The sequence below is a fragment of the Netta rufina genome, assembly GCF_964035555.1.
Source record: "Netta rufina genome assembly, chromosome: 3".
NCBI lineage: Eukaryota > Metazoa > Chordata > Aves > Anseriformes > Anatidae > Netta > Netta rufina.
In genome coordinates this window covers 105,635,297-105,659,396 of record NC_140125.1, presented here as the reverse complement: position 1 = coordinate 105,659,396, position 24,100 = coordinate 105,635,297, and the positions used below count along the sequence as shown (strand labels likewise).

Genomic DNA, 24,100 nt, shown 5'->3' with positions numbered 1-24,100 from the left:
TGCCCTTCATCCCATCAGGAGGGGAGGGACATTGACTCGCTGTGAACAATTTCGTGTCCCCTGGATCCTAGGAGGGGGGGAGGGGGGTTAGACGTGGTGGATTCTGTGATTCTGTGGATTACAAATGGCTTTGGACGGTCTGTCCCCGAGGAAGGCTGCGTGGAGTGCTGCTGAGGAGGAGAAGCCCCTCAGGCTCCATGGCGGGGGGGACAAACAGGGGCGTGTGGCAGACCCGCCGACCCGGGGATATGCACTTTGTCCGAGCCCCGAAGGAGCAAAACGCCCTTTGTCGGGGGTAACTGAGACAAAAAAAAAAAAATAGGAAAAAAAAAAAAAAAAGAGTATTCGGACAAAAACCCAAAAACCCCAAATCCCACAGCCGCCCCCCCCCCCCCAGGCAGCCCCTCAGCCCCCGCCCGGCCGGGGGAGGGAGGGGGGAGGGTTGTAGCAGCATCTCCATGGCGACAGTGACGTCATTTCACCCTGCATCTCATTGGAGGAAACCCCGTGGCCCCAGCCGCAGCCCACGGGCCAACCGAGCTTTGCGCCCTGCCCGCTCTCGCCCCCGCGGGCGGCGGCGGCGGCGGCGGCGCGCTGCGCCCCCATTGGCTGCCAGCCGGCGGGGGGGCGGGGCCGGGCGGCGAGCCCGGCCGCTGATTGGCCGCGTGGGCGCGGGCCGAGCAGCCGCTAAGCTTGCCTGCGCCGCCCTCCCTCCCCTCCCTCCCCTCCCGGCCCGGCAGCGGCTCCTTTCTCTCCGCCAGCGCCCCGCAGCCCGGCAGCCCCGCGGCCGCCGCCGCCCGCCCGGCCCGGCCCGGCCTCGCCTCGCCTCAGCGCAGCGCAGCGGCCCCTCAGGTGAGCCCGGCTCCCCCCGCGGCCGTTGGGGCGACCGTTGGGGCGACCGTTGGGGCGACCGTTGCGAGGCGCCGGCCCGGCCCCGCCTCAGCGTCCTCCATTTTGTGAGCGCGGCGCTCGGCGGCGGCGGGCGGCGGGAGGGAGAGGAGGGAGGGAGGGGAGGGAGGTGCCGCCCGGCGCTGCCGCCGCCATTTCGCACCCGGTGGCCCCGCGGCGCCTTTTCCCCCCCCCTCGGCTGCCTCAGGGGCTCCTCGGCCCTGCGGGGCGATGCCCGGGGGAAGCGGGGCGGGGGGGGAGGAAGCCGGCCCTGCCCTGCCCGGCCCCGCCGCCAGGAGGCGAAGCCGCCCCCAGGCTGGGCTCGCTCCTTCATTCCTTGTTCTTATTTTTAATTATTATTTTCCCTCAGGGAGTGGCTTTAAGCGAGGCCCGCTTGGCTTGCGGGAATTGGGTAGCCTCCCGAGCCTCCTCGCCCCCCTCTCACGAGGGCAAGGTGAGGGGAAAGCGCCCGCCCCGCCCAAGCGGTGGGCTCTCGGCTCCCTGGATGAATTCCCAGACCGCCCTTTCCCCAGCAGCGGGTCCTGGGGAGCGCAGCCGCTCCCCTCAGCCCTACGTGGAAGGGCGTGATGATCCCAGCCCATTTCTGCGAGATGGGCAGGGAGACACACTCCCTGCATTCCTCCTCTTTAGGGCTCCGCGAGGGGTCATGCACAACACTATTCATTAACGTTTGATCACGGTCGCTGCCTTTTTTTCTGGCAGGGTTTGAGGTGCGTTCTCTCGTTGGGAGCGTGACGTCCCCAGCTTCTCCTGCCTTCGCTGCCATACCTCTCCCGCCCCACTGCCAGCCACCATGGATAAGACCGAGTTGATCCAGAAAGCCAAGCTGGCTGAGCAAGCTGAGCGCTACGATGACATGGCCACCTGCATGAAGGCAGTAACTGAGCAAGGTGCCGAGCTGTCCAACGAGGAGCGCAACCTGCTCTCGGTGGCCTACAAGAACGTGGTGGGGGGGCGGCGCTCTGCCTGGAGGGTCATCTCTAGCATCGAGCAGAAGACAGACACCAGCGACAAGAAGATGCAGCTTATCAAGGACTATCGGGAGAAGGTGGAGTCTGAGCTCAGGTCCATCTGCACCACCGTGCTGGTGAGTGGGGATTTTTTTTCTCTTCTGGTTTCTTTTTTTTTTGAGAGAAAGAAATAGTACTCGTGTATGCTGCTTTGTGAGGAGTAGGACTGGGAACTTGGCTGGGGAATACGTGAAGTGTAACGCCGGGGTAGGGGAAGTCAGTGCTGTAACTTCTGCAACTGTTACATGCCTTACCCTGAGGAAGGAGATCATCTGCACCAGGCTGTGGGTGCCAGAAGTGCAGAGGCATTTGAGGTATGCTCAATTGTGTTTGAGATCTGTTTTCTTTGAAGTGATCCATATGCAGTGTTGCACTAGGTAACTGCAGAGATGCTGAGAATTCAGGCTGGTGCCTGTTTGCTGTGGCTGCTTAGCTATTCATAAGATAAGTTAAAAAGAATGAGAATGACCTGAAGAAATAAAGGGTTGAGCTAATAACTTGTTAAAAGCATGGTGTTCGCTTAACTTACTGCTTTGGGTAAGGAAAAACACTCTTCATGGGGTCTTTAAGAGACATTTTGAGATATTGGGATTTCTGTGTGTGTACATATATGTATATGGTGATTTTATGGGGTAAGACATCTTCACAGGAAATGAGAAGGATCGTGTAGAAATTGGCTTTGTCAGATTCAAGTTGATTTCTCGGGGGTGCTTCAAGATGAATTTGCAGCTATTGTGGACTAATATAAAACAAAAATTTGAAGACAGGCATAACAGACCTGAGCATGCACCAAAGCCCAGGAATAAATAAATCTGTGTACGAGCAGCAGAATTCCAGGTGCTTTTGATAGTGAAAACCATATTGCAGTGCAGCAGGAGTGGTACAGACCTGTGTCAGCAGTGTGCAGGGTGCTGGACCCTGCTCTGCGTGCCCAGGGCGTCCTGGCTGCAGGAAGCTGCACGTGTGGAATGCAGTCGTAATTGCACGGCGGATAATCTTCAGTGGTTTGCTCCTCTTAAGTTAAAAACAACAACAAAAAAAAAAAAAGTATGTCATTTATGTCTAGTATTGCAAACGTGAGAACAGGAAGAAGCAAGTCTATAAGGAAATCAACAACTTTTGAGGTAAATGTATCCTAAATTGGGCTAGGAGACCTGAATTGAAATTTGACTGGTTTGGAAGTAGCTGAATTTGCTTCTTGATTTCTGTTTGGGCTCATGTACAAGGGGTGCTTTGGATTGTGTTGGAAATACCTATATGCTTCCTTGTGTGCTGCCCCCTGGATTTTTCTCTAAATCAGTCAAAATGAGTTGCCTTTGCTTGAAAATTGTTTGGAGATATATTAGCTGAACGAATCATCTGAGTTAATTCCTTGATGTATTAAGAATCCCCATCTTTCAGAGCAGCTGTTCTACAGTTATGGGTGTAGTTCAGTTGCCGAAACTTCACCTTTGTGGGAATTATGCAACCTGTCACAGGAAATGAGAATCAGTGCCCCACACAAGATTGCCACTAGCCCTAGCGTGACAGGGTGTCAGTGTGTGTGCTGCTGTCATTTGTCTCAATCTCCTTTGGATTCACTTGGGAACCACGTCCTGGGGCCTGGCCATAGAGCTCGTTCTCCAGGCTGTTTAATCTCCCTCTGTCCTGCTAGGTAATAGTTCCCCGGAGGAGGTTATGAGCAAAATCTCATTGCTGTGCCGTCCTAACGAGGAGCTGGTGCTTCTGGGGGGAGGTGGAATGCCTCTGAGTGATAAAGGCAGCCACACGGCGGCTATACTGGAATTATTCCAGTCGTATCAAATAGTGTACAGCAGGTAGCTCGGGAGCTGTGCTAACACAAGCCTTTAATGCCAGGAAAGCAAGCTCTTCCTGTTCTAGCCGACTTCTTCTCTACATTCGAGTCTTTTTCCCCGTTAGCAGCCATGGCCTGGTTGGCAGCTTCATCCTTTCCTCCTTGCCTGGAAGGCTGCAGGAAGCAGTGAAGACAAACCTCCACATCAGCGTGCCTTTCCTGCTGTGCCCTGCTGGCAAAGGTGTGCCTCCTCTGCTGGCAGGGGGTGACAGTTTGCTCCTGCAAGCCTCCACCTTTCTGCTTTCCCTCTGAGTACCGTGTGCAGTAGTGTGCTGCTTCTTTCCTCCTCCATCTACCTACTGCTCCTACGATCCATGAGTCAGCAAGAGAGGCTGAAACCCAAACGTGCAGGCACTACAAAAGATGGGTGTCTTAAAGCTGAGCCACGCAGCGCTTCTGACTCCTTTGGGTGGTAATTCCTGATTTACTGATGCTGGAGTAACTGCTGCCGGCTCTTTAGATCTGCGAACTTGACTCAGAGATGCGCCTTCAGTTCTAGGAAGGCAGCTAAACTGAAGCAACTGCTGGCAAACAGCATGGAAAGGTTGCTTGTCAGCTGGAGTATTTGAATTTAGCAAGGGTGGATGTTGGGTGGAGTGGGGCTGCTCTTAGTCATACTACTAACAGCTTTTTTCAAAAGTTTTTTTTTTTTTTTCCTTACTGGTGTGGCACAGCTTTTCGAAACGAAGTCTGTCTGCTGCTGTAGAGACCTTCTTTTAGAAATACTTGTGCTGGTGTTATGAAACCCTTCTGATTATTGATTAAAAAGGTGGCAACACTGAACCTGCAGTTACTTTTTTCCCTGTAAACAGCGCCTCAAACTAATTAAAGGCACTATTTTAGGCTGTGGTTTGAAAAGGAACTTAAATTTCATCACCATTAGAATATAGCCATCCAAAATTAGGTTGATAAATATATCAAATATACATAATATGTATGTAATAATATAAACATGTGCGCATATACATACCTACATATTTACTAATTATGTAATGAGTGCACACTCAGTGGCCGTGGCAAGATATTCCATCTCATGCCAAGCAGTGGAGACACTTGTTTAATTGTCTGCCTTGCAAGTAGCAGCTGATGTGATCTCAGTGCTTTTTAACTGCTCATTGTGAGACTGGTCTTTCAAGTGAGAGTGGCTCTTCAGTGCAGAAATGGCCTGGCTGTCAAACAACTGGCATCAAGTGCTTCATTTGAAAGGTACACGAGCAGGTTTTGTTGAAGCTCCTGTATTGATTCACTAATTCTTTGGTAATGTAGAGAATTAACGTTGAATTGTCCCTTAAGAATCGGAGTCCACACTGTTCTTGAAACTCTCTTGTTCCTGGATAAATCAATAGGTTGGCAGCTTGGCTTTTTTCAAGGTACGGATGAGCTACGTTGTTTCAGACTCTGAGAATAAAGTTCACGTTCCCTGAAGTTCTGTGAGTGGTTTTGAGGCAGGGATGCTAGAAAGGAGGGATGGATGTGCCACCAACTTGTGCATGATTAATGAAAACATGTGTGAAACTTGGAACAAGGAACGTGATACCAGCCTGATGCTTTATTTTGTAGATACCCGATGACTTCAGTGAGTTCACACTTTCCAAAAGTGATCTTTTGAAGGGGGACCCCTCTGGGGATGCAGAGAGTCTGGTTTGAAAACCTTGGTCCCTTTGCATTTCAATAATTGGCAAAATGTTCAAGTTCCTTCATTCTTTAGGGAGAACTCCAGTGCCGTGGAAAAGAGGGCGCCAACCCTTGACTGGAAGCAGTTCTCTCCCCACCTGCAACTTGGGGTTTTCTTCCGTGTGTTTTCGATAGCATGTTGCATGTGGTCAAAACTGGTCCCAGCGCAGTTTGAGCTCTTCATGGAGTGATGGAGATTGAGATTTGATGACTTACGGTTTAAAACTTGGAGAAGATGCAGTGGCTAAAGTTTTATTAAGGCTTGGAAACAACTGTGTGTTGATGGTTATTTACTCCTCATGTCTCCAGCTGAAACTCAAAAGGTTCTTAATATCTCTTTAGATAACCTCATATACGTAGCTATGCTGTGGTTCTCTTTGTTGTTTCCAAACATCCTTTTTTTAGGATATCCTCAGCAGAAAGCTTTATGTAGCACTGTCAGACCCAGTGTTTCTAGAAATGAGCGAGTGCACTGTGAGCTTCTGGAAATGGCCTCGCAGTAACGTTACCTGTGCTCGGGATGCTTTTCTGTGCCCCATGGCGGTGTCTGCAATAGTCTTGAGCTGTAAGGTCTGCCTTATTTCAATTTTTACTGTCTTAATGTTGAGAGGATGCTTGTAAATGTTTGATCTTCAGCGAGATTGCAGTGCTAATTGTCGAAAGCCCGGCGCAGCGTATTGCTCTTGCCAGCTCCCCTTTCCTTCCTTCCTTCCTCCTCCCCCCAAGGTTGCAGTGCTGTTAATACTTCTGCTTTGTGTAATTAAGAGACTAAGTGCTAATAATAAGGGTGGAATCTACATCCAGTTCTTGTTTCGCCCCCTTTGTAGATCTCTTCTAGAGTTAATCCCTTTAATTAAAAAGTCAAAAATCAAACCACATATTAGAAAAGGCTGCTTTTGATGTGACCTTCAACAGCGCAACTTCAGAGCTTCATTGGAAATGGAGCTGGTGTTGTCCTGCAGAAGCCAACAGACTCCTCATGTGAACTGAAATGTCTGATGGTGGATGATGAAAACGCTTTGAACACAAGCCTCTTCTTCACCACTGCTACCTTTGACCTACAGAAAAGTGAAATTTTGATTTTTATTTTATATGTAGTAATCTATTAGGGTGAGGAAGTGTGAGCTTTGGGCTACTGTAAGAACAATTCAGGATTTCGTCTAATAACTGAATGCTATTTCTCCGCTTGCCTCTTCTCCATGAACTGCCAAAATGTGTGCAGAAATCCATAATGTTACGGGGGTGAAACTGGCATCTGAGTAAAAGGGATGTTCATCTTTTGATGCTGGGGACTGTGTAGGATGCAGTTGTGTTCTGAAGATCTGATGCACTAACCACTGAAGTTCACGCTGCTTTTGGACTGGAACTAGCTGTCCCTATAGTAGTTGGTGCAGTGTCTCAAGGAGTTTTCTGCCTTCTTTAAGTTAAAGGAATGCTGTTGACTCATCCTCATTAAGTAACTGCCTAAAAAACTCGCTACTTCGTGGCTCAAAGCCAGCCCTTAGATTGGGAACACCGCTTCCTGGCAAATCCAAAGTTGCGGAGTTAGCATTAAATGAATGCTTTAAGTTCAATGTGAATTCTAAATTTAACTTATTCATAGTTGTTCCTCCTATTGTGACATTTTTTTGTTCCCTTTGTTAAAATCTGTTGCTGGAGTACTACGCTTCCCTGCGAAGAAAACTGAATGCATCTCTAGGAAAGTTACAGAAATAAAGCCTAGGGTACACTGAAGTTCCTGAAGCGGCTGAAAACTGTTAGAGCCCAACTAAAAATAGTTGCAGGAATTCTGGTGGTAGCTGAGGCCTCCATCGCATGCCCTCATCGCTTGCTGCATACCCCCTACGCCCTCCAGCGAGATGCTGAATTTCTGAAGCACATCAAAGTGGTGAAAGATAGAAGATAAATGGCTGCAAGGTATCCTGTCTCAGGCTCCGAAAACTTGTGCCTCTATATTTGTACATGCGGTGTCACTTCCTTTTTCAGAAGCTACTGGGGTGAGTTTAGATCACTGATTTGATATGCATGGTTATAGCAATCTTGAGACCGGGGTTAATTCATGTCTGCTGAAGGTAGGAGAGCATGAAAGTCAGCTTGTGTGTTCTTAAAAGTTTCAAGAAATGGTCAGCACCTCTTCTGCAAAGTCATGCCTGCCAACAGCTCAGAGAGACCTCTCCCGAATGTTATCACCCCGTGAGAAGCAGGATGTGGTGTAATTGAAAATAGGAAATCATACTGCTAATGCAGGTGACCCAACTGTTGGAAGTAGGGCAGCCAAAGCTCCATCCATCTCCAGTGTCAGATCCATTTTTTAATGAGGTTAAGCTATAAATTAACTGGCATGGCTGTAGTCGAGGCTGTGAAAGCTTTGTTTGTACTGTACCGCAGCCTGCTTGTACGGTGAGAATTATTAAACTCGGTGGAGGTCACTTATTGCCTGGGTGGCCTTGAGCAAATAGGGTGTACTCGCTAGCTAGTACTGGGCAACTAAGGCACAAATTTTATTTATTCTGTAGATGCAGCAACACTTTTAATAGACTTTTTAAAATAACTATCATGATTATCTGCCAGCTAGGAAAGGCGCCAGCAAGACAACTGCATTAGGTAATGATACAGTGGGTGTCTTTTTGAAGTAAAGAAATCTATGTATTGAAGATACAGGTTCCTCCTCATCCTGTGTCCCCGAAGCCAGAGCAGTATCACAGTGCTCCAGCGGAGCACGCAGCTGCCTTGTGAGCTTGTAGCTGGCTAATTCACTTCATACAGCTGACGAGCAGTTCATATGAACTGGGCACCGTAGACATAGCAGGCACTAAAAATAATTGAAGTGCTGAGTTTGGTGTCCTGTGGTTCTCTGTGCCCAGCAAAACACACAAGGAGTAAAGACCTGTGAACTGCGAGGTCCTCAATTAGCTTTAATCTTGCTTGTGCCTTGTGCTTAATTTGTAAAAGGAATGAAGTGTTTGAGTTCTGAATTCCTAACCTTGAGGAAGGTCTTTACATAGCTCTGGTGATCTTGGTCTGGCCTTTAATACACACAGCCCATCTGCTGAGGCAGCTGGGTGTAGGAACCACGGTAGGCTCTGGAAACAGAAAGCTCTTTTGGCTTTGTTACTAAATTTTCCAAATACACTGGACACTGCCTTATCAGGCTGACACCCTCCTATTTCCTGCATAAAACTTCTTCAGGAAGTTTTTATGTTGAGTGCGTTTTGCAAAATTCTTGTAAGCAGAAATTGTTTTGAAGTGGAAGCGAGCGGGCAGGGCCTGAGCACAAAAGTCAAGGTTCACTTGCTGTGGGAACTTGTTGCAACAAGGTTATCTGGAAAGTTGGCTTTTAGCTCTTGCACTTAGAGGGGAGGCTTTGTAGCTGGAGCTCGTCTGCTTTGTGGAATAACATTACTGGCATGTTGCTAATATGCTAAATGAAAAAAGTGTGTATGTATTTTTGTTTCCTTCAAGTTAATGTAAAGCTGAACAGTATAAAAGGCTCTTCCAGCAGCATAAAACAACGGGAGGGAAGCACATCTAAATCTTATTACGTTTCTGGATTTTGGTCTTAAGAAGCCTCTGATCTCGGGCTTCCAAACAGCAGAGCTGAACCAAGTCAAACTTGGATAGCTACCCTACATATTCATTTGATAGCATGAAAGGTTGGCTTTAAAAATTAGTTATTTACTCACTAGCATCTTAAACCCCACTAGTTCCAGCTTGCTGTTGCTCATTTTGAGAATTTAGTCCTGTATTTCAGTAACTTCAGAGCTTCTGTAGCTGCAAAGCACAAATTCTTTTAAATGAAGGTTTTAAACAGACTTGGACTGCTTGATTCCATCATATTATGGAAGATGACAACTGGAGGATGCTGGAAGAAACTTTTAGTTGGTCAGGGTTCTGAAGGGAAGGGCTTGTCAGTGATACGTGTTTGCTAAGGGGAAAATAGCACTTGCAGTATTTGGAGGAATTAGAAATCTGGAAAATGCAATCATGGAAAAATGCTAGAATCAATTTGAGATAAATCTGTTGGATACTAAAATTTCCTGAAAGCTTTGGCTGTGCTGTGCAGCTGTTATTTCAGCAAAAACTGAAATTATTGAAAAATGGCTTTTTTTTTTTTTTTGAAGACTCACTCCTACATTTGGCAGGAGGAGAACTGGAAAACTTTAGACCTCTTCCATAAAATCTCGAATAATCCTTTGACTCCAGGTTGTTGGTTTTGTGTGATGAAAATCTATAGAAAGGAGAAGTTGCATTTCCACACGCTTCTAGTTCCTGGCTTACGTAGCTCTTCGGGGACCGTAGAGCTCCTTGTTTCAGGAGGAATGTAAGCACCGAATGTAAATGCTGGATGAAATCAATCTTGGCCCCAGGTGGGAGTCGTGTGGGCAGGCGTGCTGCTGCAGCTGAAGCTTCCAGTGCATCTGCTAAGTGGGATTCCAGATCCTTTGTTCGGGGCCAATCCCAAATGCTGACTGCCAGTTTTTAAAGCTATGTAGACAAATACTCGGAACCAAATGGAAAAGATGAATGAGATCACCCTCCCCGTTTCCGTGGCAGGTATGTTTGCCTCTGCTTTCAGCAGTGCTTTCTCAGGCTCTCCTAAGCCATCGTAAGGCCAGGGCGTAGGAAAGGCACAGACATACTCAGTATAAAAACCCAAATACTCATGTCTTAAATGGTTTTCCTGCAGACCTCCTGATGTTCCCCCAAAAGCAGTTGATGCATAGAGCTCGAATTCAGGAGGATGAAGAGCTTACTTCTGCTGAATTACGGGTTTGAAAGTGAAGTGATCGTGCTGTTGCAGCAAGGGACTCTCCCTTTCCTGTGGAGAAACCAACTGGTGAATGTTAAAACACACCTAGCGTGCAGTGAGTCACTCTGTGGACTTTGGAATGACTGATTTCGACTTGAAGCAGAGGAGCCTCAACACCAATTTACTAGGTGATTAAAACGGGCGGTCATTTGTGAGTACACGCATCACTGGAAGGGCTGAGCCTACGCTGATGGTGGGTGATGTCAAACGGCCTGGAACACCCAATATCTGGACTGCTTACACTCGCAGGTGATAATTATCTTAAGGGAATTATACTGCGCTGAGTCTTGTCACCAACTTCTCAGCTTAATATTTTTTGACTGCAGTTGGTAGAAACCAGGCCCCTGTGTGCTGCTTGTAGGTGGCTTTCCTCAAACTGGATGGGCTTTGAGAAATGCCTCAGACTGGAGGATTTTTCCAGGTATTTTGTATGTTGCAGACCTGGCTGAATTTATGTAGTGTCGCACACTTTACGTGGCATGTCTGCTGGCCTCAAGCTGCTTGTCTTCCGGCTGGGACTGAGTGTGATGTTGAATCCATGTTCAGAGTGGTGAGTTAACCTGCTAAAAAAACAAGTGGTGCTGACATGCACCCTGCACATGAGATGCTTTTTTAAGGTACCTAGCATCAAAAATAGATTTTTTTTGGAGCAGTTTCTTCACTGGCGTGTGACCATTTGGCCTCTGCTGTTACAGGCAAATACACCGCGAAGTAATGAGCTCCTTGCTCTCACCTGTGTAACATCTCTTCAATACTTGCAATAAATGAAAGCTTAAAATAAAGAAAATTCAGTGTCAGCTTGGGAAGAGAAGGAATGCCTTGGAAGCACCAATAGACTGAATCTAGGCTCTGAAAGACCTCCGAAAATAGGTGCTTGGGGGTGGTAGCACCTCTGCTGGCAGAGCTGAAGAGTGTTTGGACAGCAGAGAAGTTGTGAGCAGCTGAAGCTGGTCTCTTTTTATTCCATGGGGTTGAACTTCTTCCATCATGGTGTTGGGGTAGGAAGGAGGAATACCAAATTTTTAACAGTATATGCACAGATACTGATTAGTTTTTTTTTCTGACAAAGAGATTGCCCAATTCTATTGGATTTTCTTTTCTTTTAATGCTTTTTTGTATCGTACTAGTCAAAGCCTAGCACAGAATTAATATTAAATTGCTAAAACCTGCAAATATAAATTGCTTCCCCACGAACTATTTTCACACTTCTTAAGAACAACATTTATAATCATACACCCGAAAGATGGCCATGGAATAAGTTTTAAATAACTTGAAGGAAGATGCATGGGTGGAAGAATGTTGCTGAAGTGGTTCTACTAGAAAAATGGAGCTTTATTTAAACTTTATTCACAAACCCCTGTGCCAGGGTTTTGAACATCAGCAGGCTTCTTCCTAAAGACCAGGCAGCAACTTAGGCAGTTTATTTTTGGAGGCAGATTTTTGGGGAATGTCGCTACTTGTGATGTCTTTCTGATGGAGCAAAAGCAAGGAGGTACCGTGCCAAGCTGTGATAAAAGGCAGTGCAGAGCTCTCTGTTAAATAACTTGGTGCTGGTGATGTTGATGCTTATGACAGGCTTAGGTCATGTCTCGGTGGTGGCATTGGAAATACTTTGAGTTAGGAGGTGCCTAGGCACACCATAACTTGATAACTTTAGCTTGCTTGGAGAAATAAACCTTAAACTACTTGTGATCAGTAGCTAATCTCCAGAGCTGAGCTGGTTCGTGTTCATCCTCCGGTCCTGAACTGGGAAACATGAATAATGCAGCTGTTAGGTAATGCCATTGGGATGTGTGTGTAGTTTTATATTGATGGGTTTCAGACAGAAAATCACGTATTAGATGATTCAAGTGCTGGAGACAGTAAACGTTTCAATTTAGTACACAAGAATATATCTTCTAAAACTCATCTCTGCTGTCAAGATTGGTTATAGCCAAGTATGTGGGAAGAGAAGGACAGCTCAAATAGCAGGAACTATTCCTCTGCCACTTGAACACAGCGCACAGTTAAGCTGTACAGAAGGTATTTAGTGAGTGCTGAGGTTAACTTGATGTCTCAGTCAGGCTTGCCTTTAAAATAGGCTTGGATTTGGGGTGAGGTGATGTTCCTGAAGAGAAGGCAACAGCAAACATGTGGAATATGGCTAGTACATGAGTTGTAGGGCTGTGTGTATGGTGCATGTAAGGAAAGGCTGGCTGGGTGCACACACACAACAAATAATTATGAAGGAGCTGTCTTCAGGGAGCTGCTTTGTCTATCTCAGGTACTCCAAGTAGAGATGCAGCTGGCATATTCCTTCAGGGCTTGCTTTTCACAAAGCTGGAGTGATAAGGAAGTGAGGAGAGCAGATGAACTCAATGTTTCTGGCTCAGGTGAGTTGCAATGGGCTGATGCTGTGACACTGTTAACCATTGTTACTGCTTAAGCAGGGAGGGAATAAATAGTTTAAAAAAAAAAAGGCAGTATCAGTTGGAAAAGAGCAAAAAGAACTGGAGAAGGATGGAAAAATGCAACTGAAATGTAATCTTCTCTTGGCATGTAAAGGAATAAGCCCCCCAATGGGGGGAGGGAATGTCCCAATGAATTCCAGCTTGAAAGGGGGAAGAAGTGGGTTGTTGCCAGGTTCCTGGCTGGCTTCTTCAGGGAACTGTTCCAGGGCCCAGTAGCTCATGTTGCTGGCATCTCTTTAAGAAATAAACAAAAAAGGCACCCTTCTGTAGGAGGGAGAAGGAATATTGTCTATGGCAATGCAGTGATATTGGGGGGGAAAGTGGTAGCAGATTGCAAAGGTAGAAGTGAATTCAGACATGGAAGCAACACAGACGGGGAGGGAGAGGGGAGATCTTGTCCCAGCACGAGAGGAGCAGCGTGCCACTTGAGAAGAACAGCTCAATATCAAGGAAGCAGCAGATACCAGCAACAAATTGTCACCGTGCAAACCTACTCCTGAGCAGTTGTGCTGAAAACAAACGGTCTGATTTGAGACAAGGCTTCAGAATCCTGCTTCTTTGTGCTGCTCGTGGTTCTGAGTCGCTCAGCAGCAGGGCAGGCTGCTGGCAGACAGCTCAGGTACAGCTCGAGCATCCTGTGGCTTTTCATGGAAGTTTCACTTCATAGAGCAGGTAACTGCTGGCTGGTCAAGCCTCAATTTAGAAGGTGCTAAGAGCCATCGCAGATCTTATGGTGGCAACTGTATTTTGATAGATAACTTTCTAACCCACCCCAAAATAAAAAGATGGGCACATCTGTTTTTATATGAACATGAAGGCAGGCTGCAGTATTAGGAAACTCTCAGAATCATACCTGTGGGAGTGCCTGACTATGTCTTTAGGTAAAATTTTTCATAAGAAATTGAGGTGGCTGAGGTCTCCTTCATCGTTCAGACTACCAGTTTTCATTTTTCCTACCAGAAACTGGCACTTAACATGCGAGCTCGTGACTGATTGCTGTCTGATGGAAAGGCAGAAAACCCCAAGCGGGGGAAGACAAAGAACAGATGTAGGAAACCTTGAGTTTTCTTGGCTGTAACTGATTGCAGCAGTGTCGAGGACTGCCTGACAGTCCTGATCAACGATCAAAAAGCATTTATCTTACCATGCCTGTCTACTCTCACTGCCCCACCAATGTCTCCCATCCATTAGAGGGGAGGGTGAGATATGGATGGTGAGACACGATGGTGATATCTGAGATGAATGGCTCACTGAGCGTACCAAATACGTTTTGATTTGAAACAGTCTGCATAGATAAATTACCCTTGCTCAGTCTGATTTTATTTTCTTTTGCATCCTTACGTGATTGATAAATAAGAAGTCTTGTTCCATTCAAGGCTGTTTTAAAAAGGAAGAAGAAAAGCACAGATCTGGAACTAAGATGCTCTGCCCTAGCTGACAGAGGCACAGAGCTCTTACTGTGTGGTGTGGTAAGGATTTAGGAGGCCCCAGAGATGAATTGGGAGTGGGAGCTGCTGTCTGGGCAGCTCCACTTCTCCAGCTGAAGAGCACGTAGGAAATCCACGTATGTAATCCACTCTTTGCTGTCTGAAAAACTGCAGTTCATTCCAAGCAGCAGCTTTTTTTCTGAAAAATCCTTGGATGTCTGCTCAGAACCATCAGTTTTCAGGCGTGCATGGTGCAGGCAGCTCTTCGAGGATGCGCTGACACGCTGGATGTATCCCTCTGTGAGGCTCCCCGACCATCAAAGGAATCAACAGCTCCTCCAAACGTGGTATTGTCCACAAACGTACCTAGTGTGCGCTCATCTCCTGTGTCTGGGTTGCTGATAAGAGCACGGAAGAGAGCTGGCCCTAAAATTGAGTGCTGGGGAGCAGCACTGGTGCCTGGCCACCAGCCAGACACAGCCCTTCTCCTACAGCTCAGAACCTGACCCATCAACGAGTCGTGTGCCCATGGTGTTGGGTACCTGGCCACTGTGTACTGGGCATTTTGTGCAGAAAGACAACACCAAAAGCTTTCCTAAACCCCCAAAACCCACGTTTACTCTTTTCCATTCATCTACCAGGTAGGCAACCTTGCCACAAAGGGTTATGAAGTTACGAAGGCGTGATGACTGCATTGTCTTCCAAGTCTTTTTCAATAACTCTCGGAATAATCTTTTCCATACCTTTACCAGGCACCAAAGTGAGGCTGACAGGCCTGTAATTACTCGCGTTCTCTTTCTTGCCCTTCCTGAATAACATTTGTCAGCTTCCAGTCAACTGGAACCTCTCCAGATTCCCAAGACCATTGGCAAATAACTGGGGGCTGGCTCAGAGCAATATTGGCTAACTCGTTCGGTACCCTGGGATAAGCTTTATCAGGCCACGTAGACTTGTGTGCATTCAGCAGCAAATCCTGCACAAGTTCCGTGCCTGTGGGAGCTTATCCCTCCCGTGGCTGTCATCTTCCAGCCCAGGGCCCATCGTGGGTGTTAAAGACGGAGGCAAAGAAGGCCTCACATGTCTGTGCTCTATCTGATCCCTACCTGAGAGGTGACTGAGCTCACCAAGTAACAGAGCAGTGTTGAAGTCCCAGGAGGAGATGCGTGTTCAGCCAAGCTGCCCTTCTGCACTGCTTGCATGGCATCAGACGTGCTGGGATTGTCTGTTCCTCTGCTCCTAAAAACTGCTCTTAAAACGTGACCAGCCTTTATGGACCCCACTGACCTCAACCAGATTCCCAGGGGACCTCACTAAATAGTTCCTTGAGCAGCCTAAAGCCTTCAGTCCCCCACCCAAGGTAGCAGCTCTGCTGACAGGTCTCTTCCCTATCACCAAAGAGTTTAAATTTGAGCATCTCCTGATTGCTGTGTCCAAGACAGCCACCAGTCATCACGTCACCCCCAAGACCTCTGTTTCTGAGCAGGTCTAGGAGGACACCTTTCTTATTCAGCTCCCTCGATACCTCTATCAAAAAATTATCGTCAGTGTGCTTCAGGAGCTTCTCAGACCTGAGCAGGGCCTGAGGAGCTTCTCAGACCTGATCCCTTCGCCAATGAAGTTTCTTTTGATCACTCTTGGACTTACCATGGTGACTTTGTCACTACCCTTGCGAAGAAAGAAGGGGATAATCTGAGGGCTGAACCAGGCTAGGAAGCTTCCTGATAGCATCCTCATCTGTCTGAAGAGAAAAGCATCAAGAAAACAGTGAGACAGAGATAAAATCTCGCTGCAGAAACCTGTAGGGTGGGAATACCTCTCTGTAAGATGCGGATGACTCACCCGAAATAACAGGATTAATGTGTGGCTGTACCAGCCAGCTGCCTACGCCGCCTGAACTCTTGTTTTGAAACATAGCTCAGGTTCTGCTGCTGCTCCCAGAACACCAATGTGTTTGTCTACGGAGGCTTCTATATCAAATTCACTCCTTTTCGGTAGTGCTTTGGTTACAAGGTGAATTTTTTTTCCTTAGAAGCTTACGGTTCCTTGAAGCTCAGTACCTGTGTACTGCTTCGTGAGTCTGGCTACATGTTCCTGTAAGAAACCTCTTATTAGCCACAGTCTGCAAGCTGGGTGGAAACTTTCTGCTGCTTTTATGACCTGTTTATTTTCCAAGTAACTGAATGCAGATCTTTATCACTTAAATTCTTAGTGTAAAGTTGCTCTGGGTATTGTGGGGCTGCCTGGAGTGTGCTGGAGCTCATTGGCGTCTCTTGTAAATTCCAGAGAGCGTGGCTGCTCTGGGGTAATGAGGTAGGTAAAAATCCCGGGGGTGTGGGGACAAGGAGGTCAGCCCGAAAATGGTCTCCCCGTAGTTCTCTGAAGCACCTGAGAGCTGAGAACTGCTGTGGCTGGGGGAAAATGCCACATTTCTGCTCCCCTTCTCCTCCACCCCTACCTCGCAAAGACTAACCTTGCAGAGAGCCTTCTCGTACCTTGCTGGAGGCTGGCAACCCTGGTTTGTGTGATTGCAAGTCTGAACGCAGCTTTTACACCAGATATCACGGTTATTCTTCGTAATTCTTTCTGTGAAGTAGAATGAATTCTTATTTATAATAGCTTTGACAATTAATGCATAGGGTTTCATTTTTCCAGTAAGAGCTTACTCATTTCAAGCAGTGGTTTCAGAATTCTCATTTTAAGAGTGTTCTTGAAACCATCTGCCAGTAAACCTCTTCTGCTACTTTGTGCAGTCTGATCGTCGTAATACGCTATCTAGCTTTGTGGATTTGTGCACTTTGTTTAAATGGTTTATCCAAAATGCTCTTTAAACTCTTCCCTTTCCCTTCCCCTCTTAATTTGTAGCTAATCTGAGGCCATCCAAAGTTACTGAAGAGAAGAAAAATAAATTGAACTTGGTTTCAGTGTTGTAAAAAGCTAATGTTGTCTGTTTTTTTTATTCTTTAGGAGCTGTTGGACAAATATTTAATAGCTAATGCAACTAACCCAGAGAGCAAGGTATTCTACCTGAAGATGAAGGGAGACTATTTCCGATACCTTGCTGAAGTTGCCTGTGGTGATGACAGAAAACGTAAGTACCTAGTGATCTGCTGCTCTGGGTCTTTAATAGTTAATGACCCTCAGTTTTGAGCCATAGGGGAGGGAACAAATGAAATGCACACCTCAACATCTTCCTCTGAATTTATGTGAAAGTTAGCAGCACGGGGACAGGCTGAGTGGAGATCTCCAAATGTTTGTATAGGCAGAAGTAAGAATAGACCTTCAACATGGGATGCAAGGGAATTTGGGCTGGTATTCTTGCCATCTACCCTAAACTTCTGGATGGTTGTCTGACAGCATTTATTTAGAACTTCTGGAAATCAGTTTAGGTAAAGATCTGTGAACATACTTGCTGTTGGCTGGCTGTATTTCTTTATCAAAATAAAATCATTGAGGAAAACGGTTCTCTAACAATTTCTTTTACTACTTAAGTGAGTCGAGTCCTGTCTATAAATTGTAACCATTACAGTGTGAGGTAAACTCTATTGTAGTCCTCTGACAAAGATTATAAATCAGTAACCATTACTAGCTCAGTGTACCCTGGAAAAAGTGTGAGCTCACTTGGAAGCTGTTGGTAGGGATAATGCATCCCTGTAATTTTAGTTTGCCCTGCTGGACCAAGCAGAAAAGGCCTGGAAAACGTCCCAGCTGGCAGTGTCATTTGATATTGGGCGTCCTAAAAATGCGGTTAGAACATGTGCAGAGGTGGCCTGAAGTAACTCAGAGCTCTTCTGGGGAGTATCTTAACTCTATTCTGAGGCTGTATTGAATTCAGGATTACCTTGCTAGGTGCCAGGCACTGTTGAGATGTTTAAAAACTCATGGTATGGCATAAGCTAGGGATGTCTTTTTGTGTAAAAAAGAAAGTCCTGGAGTGATGCTGTAGCACAGAAAGGAGAGAGATGGTTGGGAGCTGGCAGAGTGAAGTGGCTGTCCCTTTGGCTTGGGCATGGCAGGCATCTGACAGTGCTGGCTAGTCTAAACTGCTTGAATTGCAAAGTGGGAAGACAGAGCTGATTGTCACTTAAACAAAAGCTTTGTTTCCTTGTATTGTAAGAGGATTGAAGTTAAAAGATGAAAATACAGGAAAAAAAGTAAAAAGTCTTTGCATCGATGAGTTGCTTTCAGAAATTTTTACCCTTTTGCCTTATTTAAATGACACCAGCAGGTCCAAGTCTGAAAGCCAAAGCCAAGCTGTCTCTACTAAAAATACTCTTCATTTTGTCTCAAGCAAGAGTTAAAAACCTTTGGCTGTCTAAGCAGAGAAATACCAGCTTATCTTGGCTGAAAAGAGCGCATGTAAAGTGATACGTGTGCTGATGTGGGTGCTTACTGGAGAAGAGGGACTGATTGATAACCTTATTAGCAGATTTTGGTGCTTTCCATTCAAGGAGCTTGTGTTACACGCTTTGCCATGTCTGCACGTTGTGCTTGGCTTTCAGCAAGTTCCCCTGAGTTTCACTGCAGGCTTTTCTGATGCCCCATTTCTAAGCATCTGTTTATTTTTTCTGCTTAAAATATGTCTTTATGCACTTAAGCTAATTTATTTCTTGTATTTACTAGGCTTTTTGTCTTTATCTTGGTTTAAACAATAGTTCATTAGTGCTTGTTACATTGTAAATATTGAAAAACTTCACTCTCTTGAATACTTAACAGATTTTACTTACCAAACTTTTTTTTTTTTACCAATACTTTTTAGAGCACTTAGGGTGCTGTTCCTCAGAGAATTGGATTCTGAGCTCTGAGACTAGCTTTCCTTTTTCTCCAGTCTATTTTCATTTGGCAGGCACATTTAGGGCTACTATTGGCCCTTTGGTTGTCTTCCAGAAGAGAATCTTTACTAAACTGTGTATCACTCCCAGTGCATCTACTTTGCCCTGTTAACCTCTTTTCTCAGTGGCATTTCTCCAAGCTAATCTGGGTACGACCTTGTTTTTTTTAATCTTGACCTCCTACTTCTCTCTACCCGATTTCTGAAGGCAGATTTTTCAAGAACATGCAGTCTGTGTCTTCTAGACTAACTCACGAAGAGGTAGGGCTGTACAAGCAGCTGCCACCTTTATGCTACACGCCCAACTCAAAACACAAGCATCCTATGCAGGGAAAGAAGCAGGATCTCTGTAGGAAAAAATGTACAATTTTAATAACGAAAGATGGCATTGAATCAAAGGCTATACATTTGTATGTCAAGCTGAGGTACTGCGATAATTTTTGATGTTTGTGTTTACCAACTTTTGTGTGTTTATCTGCCTTCTGAATACCTGTGCTCTGCAGCAGCTTAATCTGCCCCCTGTGGTTTGTCAGTGTGGTAGCTCTACCTAAAATGGGCTTCAAGTTATTACCATGATTTAAGGAAGAGGAGGGTTAAATGGAGGACTATTTAGTCTCCTGCTAAGGGAGTACTTTAAATGGTTATACCTTTTAAAAAAATACTACTATTGCATAGTAACCCTACCTAATATTGAAATGTTTCTCCTCCTTTTCACAGAAACAATAGAAAACTCACAGGGAGCTTATCAGGAGGCGTTCGATATCAGCAAGAAGGAGATGCAACCAACACATCCAATTCGCTTGGGTCTAGCTCTTAACTTCTCTGTATTTTATTATGAGATTCTCAACAATCCTGAGCTTGCCTGCACACTGGCAAAGACAGTAAGTCGCTTTTTTTTTGCTTCTAAGCCCAGAGGCAGTAGAAAAGAGTTGATGCTTAAAATAATCTGAACGATGACTTCCTAGAGTTTGTGCAGGAAATGACCCTATTTAATGTATCTGGTTTCCAAGCTTTAATTCCATGTTGATGGAATTAAAGGGGTACGAGCAGGCTGTTTGTTTTTTTTTTTTTTTTACAGTGTGGCTTAAATTTTAAGCAGCACTGCCTTTATGCCTCATTAGAAAATTGACCAACTCATCACTAATTTCTAATGTTACACTTTTTTTCTTCTAAAGCTGCCTTTGCAGGTAAACTTAACTTCTGTTTCTTTAATTATCAGTCAATAGAGAGGCTTAATTGCTCTTAATTGTTCCAGGCGTTTGATGAGGCCATTGCAGAACTCGATACACTGAACGAAGACTCATACAAAGACAGTACTCTCATCATGCAGTTGCTTAGAGACAACCTAACAGTGAGTTGAATTCTTGTGTGCTATTTATTCTGTAGCTGTATAATTGCTTAAACTGAATTTGTGATGAAATGAAAACACTTAGCACAAAACATAGCACTGACTCAAGCTATTTACCCTGGTGTACCTTTTCAACTTATGCTGCATTCAAACTAAGTTATGATGTCAGCAACTACATGCTGTGTCATGCAGATAGAACTGTGGATAGTTCCTGTTTTTAATTTTTGTTGCTAGCCTTTTCGATGAAGGGGGAAAGACGTTCCCAGCTATTTTAATGTACAAAATAGGACAAGGAGTCCAGAAATAGTAGTGAATGAGAATCCCCAAAAGATCACAAAAACGTCTTAACCAGTACCTCAGAAACAACATCTTCACTTTTGTACATCCAGTGTGGCTTACTTTAGTCATTTTCCTGATTTTTTTTCATTAAAACAAAAGGTCTGAAATCTCAGTATATTAAAGATACGATGAGTTAGAGTATAATTGTAATGATCAGCTGCTTAAGAAAAGTGCCTAATGGAACCACTAGGCTCTTAAAATATGTAACTAAGGCGATTTTATAGAGAATATCCTCTCTGTGGATATTTGCTATACTTGAAATTACAGCAACACTTACAGTTTTGCAATATCCCTTCAGTAGAAACGTCTTTATTAGCACTGTAAAATGCTTTACTTCGGTAACTAAAATGGCAATCCCTTAGGATCCAGACCTCTGCTTTTGAAATTAGTGTTATTCAGGAAGCTGTCATTAAGAGCTGTTGAATGGTCTATCATTAATTTTGTACCGTGCTATTAAGCACAAAAGTCTGGACTTGAGAACGGTGCCTGCTCTGCCTTTAACACCTGAGGGGCAGAGCTACTTGTGCCTTCTGCATGGGGAGCCATTTCCAATTACCTTTCCTCAAGCAAGTACTGGAAGCCAGGGTTCTATATCTGTAGCTCCACCGCACTGATACTTTGCAGAGATCCTTAAATCTAACTCATTTTTTTCTGTACAGTTAATAGTTGTCCCTCTTTGGAAGTAAAGTTCCTTCCAAAAGCTGACACTGCTCTTCTTTTCTTTCTAGTTATGGACATCAGACAGTGCAGGAGAAGAATGTGATGCTGCAGAAGGTGCAGAAAACTAAACTGCACGCGGGATGTCATTCTCCCTTTCCTTCTCAAGAAACCTTTTTACACGTCTCCATTCCTTATAGCTCCACTTGGATTTCCTATAGCAAAGAAAACCCATCCATGTGTATGGAAATCAATTTATAGTCTTTTCACACTGCAGCTTTGGGAAAACTCCATTCCTTGATTTGTGTTTGTCCTGGCCTTCCTGGTGTGCGGTTACTGCTGTAGAAAAGTATTAATAGCTTCATTTCATATAAACATAAGTAACTTCCAAACACTTATGTAGCGGACTAAAGTGTACCTGGTATTTAAAAACAAATCTGAACCAGTTCCTGCCAGTTGACTGTGTTTTATATTACAGTAAGATATGGAAATGTAGTTAATTGCAACTAAAGAGTGTTCCACATAGCTTTTAATTCTCCACATTCCCTTCTTATTATGCAGGGTTTCCTTCCCATAATTGACTTCCACGTGCTACTGTGTATTCTTTTCGGTAGAGATGCAAGAAGTATCAGGCCAGACAAAATTGAGCATTTCTAGTTTGAAAATTTATACAGGAAGCAAATCAATTTGTAATGTAATGCAGGAGCTTGCGTGTTTGAAAACAGGGGCTACTCTTAATTTTCAGTTGCTGCTGTTTCGGTTGATATCCCTTCCCAATAAAAGTTCACTTACACTCCTGCCTTTGTAGTTCTGGTATTCACTTTACTATGTATTAGAAGCAGCATGTTACTGCCGGAGTACAGGCAGTGCTTTTTGGCAGACTAAAGTGCATGTCATTTCTTAATACACTGGAATGGGAAAACCAATTGAAGTTCACATGTCCAAGTATAAAATTTAGTACTTTTCCATGCAGGTTTGTGCACATGTGAGAAGGTGTCAAGTTTGTCCAGTGATTGTTACTTAGAGAGTTCGGACCACTATTGTGTGTTGCTAATCATTGATTGTAGTCCCAAAAAAGCCTTGTGAAAATGTTATGCCCTCTGTAACAGCAAAGTAACATTAAATAAAATTACATTTTATAAACCACTTACTGTTGACTTGTAACAATTCCATGTAATTGCCTAAGGGCTAAAGTTAAGCATCTTGTGCTAGAAGTCTTTCTCAAATATAGCGCATACTTGTAAAAAGTCTGCTCTCAAACTCATGTCATGTTTGAACAATTCGCATTTTATGAAAAAATGCTGGATAACTTTCCATAGTTAATCTGACATGTGGACTTCTCAATAACTAAATCTACTTGAGCTAATGGCTTCACCTTATTAATGACCTAAGAAAAAATAGCCAAGTTCTTGATGTTCTTCCCTGGCTTGCAAATCCTATCACCTAAATTATGCCTTTTTTGTAATCTCTTGAAATTCTCTGATCTGTCCTCCCATTTTTTTCACTGATGGTCATCATTATTGTTACGGTGTTTCGGATACACTTTTAGGAATGCCAAGGAATCTGTCCTCTAGCTCGTTAGTTTGTGTGCTGCCACATCATAACCTGCTTTCTGTTGTTCTTAGTCTGCTTTTAGTATTACTGTTTCCTCAATTTTTGGAGCTTTTTGTAATAATGGATTGTTCTGCCTGTGTTTTTTTTCTTTTTTTCTAGATCACTTATATTTTTTTTTTCTAAACCTCTACCTCTTAGTTCCCCATGTTGGTGGGTTTTTGAAAATATTTAACTCCTGTTAGTGTCCTGGCTAGACGGGATATGACATTATGAAAAAGGACATACTGCTAGTCCGTGTAGATTTCTGATGGTACATCTTCCACCTTCCATGCGTTTCGTTTGTTCTTTTCAGTGTGCACAATGAGTATTCCGACAATAAAACTGTTCAGATTATGTATGCTTCAACTGACATGCATTGCTTTTGAAAACAAACAAATGTATCAGTTCCATTTTCTTCATGCAGTCACTCTGAATTGCTGTCAAAGTATTGTGTGGCAGGATTCTACATAAACTCATATGCTTCTTAATCCGTGTTTTGGTTTCATAATTTCTTTCCCTCCCCCATGCATCTCTTATTGATCCTTTGTTCCTTAAAGGTTGTTAACTGCTAAGTGCTCGTTCTCCTGTGAAAATGTTTCAGCGCATACATGCTAGCAGTCGGTTTTATCTGCTCATTTAAGAGTTTGCTTTGGTTGCTGTCTCAGCATATGCTACATTGTCAGCTGACACACGGCTTTTTCTTTCATTCCCTTTGCAACTTGCAGAGTTGTCAGTGTTTGTTACGGGAATGCTACCTGGGCCTGGTATCTAGATTACAGCTCAACTTATTAAATGCTCCTTCTGATGTCTGTCAAGATGGGCAAATGGTAGCTGTTTTGTCCATTGCATCTCCATTTTGTGCAGAAGATACATGTTGAAACGGCAGCATCAGCTCTTTTATTTTAATAATGCTGAATGCAGTACCGCTTTCACTACTCTTACTTCCACGAAGCACCGAAAGGTACAGGGGAATAGGATGATGATACAGAAAAATAATAGACTATAATTGCCTAACTACCTTTGGAAAGTCCCCTGTCCACATCCCTCCCCCAGGTAAGTCCCATTATTAGTGTAACACCCAGGCTAATTAAGCACATGCATGTGGTATTAGGGCTTTTCCAGTTCCAGGAGATAATTTGCACTTAGCTGCTGCCCCACCTCACCTGAGAGGACATGCCCTGCGGCGTAGGGAACGCCGGA

The 24,100-nt window shown here is 44.7% G+C and overlaps 1 protein-coding gene across 1 annotated transcript; it reads left to right on the top strand.

Annotated features, from left to right (window-relative positions):
- Nucleotides 1-715: 715 nt before the first annotated feature.
- YWHAQ (tyrosine 3-monooxygenase/tryptophan 5-monooxygenase activation protein theta) lies at nt 716-22,453 on the top strand. The gene is made up of 6 exons (XM_084285189.1): nt 716-852; nt 1,612-1,996; nt 17,100-17,223; nt 19,681-19,844; nt 20,219-20,314; nt 21,379-22,453. Exons 2-6 carry the CDS (start codon nt 1,703-1,705, stop codon nt 21,436-21,438), a joined length of 738 nt encoding a protein of 245 aa, XP_084141315.1. The 5' UTR covers nt 716-852; nt 1,612-1,702; the 3' UTR covers nt 21,439-22,453.
- The last annotated feature ends 1,647 nt before the right edge of the window (nt 22,454-24,100 follow it).

Bases quoted from the DNA above. Each gene is read 5' to 3' on its own strand.
- YWHAQ (XM_084285189.1), top strand. From the start codon at position 1,703: ATGGATAAGACCGAGTTGATCCAGAAAGCCAAGCTGGCTGAGCAAGCT. The intron at 17,224-19,680 runs GTAAGTACCTAG...TCCTTTTCACAG, and splicing joins CTGTGGTGATGACAGAAAAC to AAACAATAGAAAACTCACAG. The intron at 20,315-21,378 runs GTGAGTTGAATT...TTTTCTTTCTAG, and splicing joins TGCTTAGAGACAACCTAACA to TTATGGACATCAGACAGTGC.